Consider the following 2,736-nt stretch of genomic DNA (forward strand, 5'->3'; position numbering starts at 1 on the left):
TCCCACCACTCCACCACAGAGTCACCGCAGTAGACGTTAGATGAGCGCTGTCGCTCCACGGCACTTGTTATTATTTACTGTCAGGGTTCTGCCCACGGTGGGCGGGTGTGCCCGGCACTCGCGGTTGCCGCCCGGCACTAATTTTTGATATAAAAAAGAAAAGAAAAAAAGTCTGATATATGGGCTTTTTATTGCTCAGAATGCAGGAAATTGAGTTTCAGATTATCCAAAATCAAAAATTTTCCCCCGGACCCCCCTAGATTTGCTTCGCACCTACGGCGCTTGCATCTTGCAACTTCGTCGCAACTGGATGCGCCCGGCACTAAAAAATCCTGGGCAGAACCCTGTACTGTATAATCCAACATGCTATATTACTTAAATTTTCTTAATAATATTTTAAAACAGTATACTGATCGTTTGTTAACTACCAGGAATATTTTATTGTTTACATCCAAACGTAAAATGCGGGGGGATGTCAATATATGTGTGAATTACTCCACAACCTAGCGCACGTGAACAGTGAGCGTGCTGCACGACCTGTGCACGTAAATAAAGTTAACACCCTGGCCAACACAATGTAAGGTTCACTGCCACTGGCCAAAAGTAAGCTCCATCTACTTCTTATCAATTTTTGATATGCCAACCCTGCGTTAGTCTGGATTCAGGAACCTGTGCTAACCTGTGCGTACGAACATCCCACGCACGTTTCTTGAATGCCAACTAATGGCCCCGTCACACTAGAGCTATGCTCATCACGATCGCCCCACGCTCAAAAAATTTGCCCGAGCATGGTGAGAGCGTGGCCAATTGGGCCCCAGCCGGGCCCAGCGCCGATACTACGATCTAATTACGTCGATACTACGATCTAAGTGCGTCTTTACTCCGATCTCATTTCACCCAACAAGCTTTCACCACGCTTAACACCATGCCCGCATCACGCTTGCACTGCGCTCACTGCGTCTTTATTGCGACCAATCAGATCGCATTGCGTTCGAACGACGCTTGCACTGCGCCTAAGCAATGCTCACCGCGCCTCAACTGCGCGCCAGTCACGCTCCTAGTGCGACTTAATCACGCTCTAGTCAGGCGCTAACTGCGCTGGCAACGACCATATAAATACCGCGCCGTGTTCTAGACATCATCATTCGTTCTGCCCTGCTGTTCACATCAAGATTATTTTCTACTGGATGCTACAACTATGCCGCCAAAAGACAAGGGGAGAAGCCGTGGAAGGGGGAAAGGCCGAGCAAAGAATCCAAAGAGGTGCAGGAGTCCGCCATCTCCCTCAAGTGTTGCTCTGGAATCAGAGCCTGAGCAACCTCAAGCCTCCCAGCCTCAAGAATCCCTGCCTCCAGCCGCGCAGGCCCATGAGAGTGACGTAGACACCGACGCTGCGAGTGTCACCAGCAAGACCAGTGTAGCGAGAAAGGGCAAGAAGACCAAGATCCACAGTTCCCTGACAGAGGAAGAGGAGCAGAGCATGGTGGATTGGCTGGCAGAAAACACTGTCTTCTACAACAAGAGGATGAAGGCCTACAAAGACATGACGAGGAAAGAAAGCCTCTGGAGAGAGAAGGCAGCCGAGCTGGGGAAGGATGTCGCCGAGCTCAAGCTCTGGTACAGCAGCCTTCGGACCCGCTTTGGACGTCTGAAGACGAAGAAATCTGGCCAGGAAGATGTGGAGATGACAGAGAGGGACGAGTGAATTTACAACCATTTCCAGTTCCTGGTGCCTTACGTCCACGAGGTTCAGCCCAAGACAACTGTAAGTGTAAGTAGTCTTAGCCACTTTTTTAGTGTAACTGTGTTTATTAAACTTATTAAATAAAGTAATGTTATAAAATAAAGTAATGTAAAATAATGTAATGTAATAAAGTAATTAAATAAAGTAAGTTATTAAATAAGTGTTTATTAAATAAAGTAATTGGTAATTCGAAACTTGTAATATGGAAACTACTTCACCATTGTACCTGCTGCGAAGTAACTCTGCAGTCATATATAGGCTGTTCAAATCACTTGCCTCTTGTTCTTGTGTATGTTGCAGATGAAACAGAAGATTGCTGTCACCACTACCTCTATCGGAGCTGCACAAGATGACGAGGACATTGGTGACGATGACATTGACGACACACTCATTGAGCCGTCTCAACAGACACCAGGAAGCAGCAAAGCATCTGGAGAGCAACAGACACCAGGAAGCAGCAAAGCATCTGGAGAGCAACAGACACAGAAGCAAGCAATGCATCTGGAGGAGCAACAACACACCAGGAAGCAGCAAAGCATCTGGAGAAGCACAGACACCAGGAAGCAGCAAAGCATCTGCGAGAGCAACAACCCAGGAAGCAGCAAAGCAGTCGTAGAGGCCACAGACACCAGAAGCAGCAAAGCATCTGGAGAGCAACAGACACCAGGAAGCAGCAAAGCATCTGGAGAGCAACAGACACCAGGACGCAGCAAAGCAGCAAAGCATCTGGAGAGCAACAGACACCAGGAAGCAGCAAAGCATCTGGAGAGCAACAGACACCAGGAAGCAGCAAAGCATCTAGAGACCAACAGACACCAGGAAGCAGCAAAGCATCTGGAGAGCAACAGACACCAGGAAGCAGCAAAGCATCTGGAGAGCAACAGACACCAGGAAGCAGCAAAGCATCTGGAGAGCAACAGACACCAGGAAGCAGCAAAGCATCTGGATAGCGACAGACACCAGGAAGCAGCAAAGCATCTGGAGAGCAACAG

General features: G+C 48.3%; 1 protein-coding gene across 1 annotated transcript in view; it reads left to right on the top strand.

Moving 5' to 3' along the window:
• The window catches only part of LOC106819373 (neurofilament heavy polypeptide-like), a 6,001-nt gene extending 3,307 nt beyond the window's left edge, over positions 1–2,694 (top strand). Inside the window, exons 2-5 of the mRNA XM_014824018.1 lie at positions 1,383–1,532; positions 1,741–1,765; positions 2,045–2,210; positions 2,579–2,694. Coding sequence (XP_014679504.1) covers positions 1,383–1,532; positions 1,741–1,765; positions 2,045–2,210; positions 2,579–2,694 — 457 coding nt within the window. The remainder of the gene's footprint in view (positions 1–1,382; positions 1,533–1,740; positions 1,766–2,044; positions 2,211–2,578) is intronic.
• Positions 2,695–2,736: the final 42 nt, after the last annotated feature.

This window comes from Priapulus caudatus, unplaced genomic scaffold, assembly GCF_000485595.1.
Source record: "Priapulus caudatus unplaced genomic scaffold, Priapulus_caudatus-5.0.1 Scaffold3297, whole genome shotgun sequence".
Taxonomy (NCBI): Eukaryota; Metazoa; Priapulida; class Priapulimorpha; order Priapulimorphida; family Priapulidae; genus Priapulus; species Priapulus caudatus.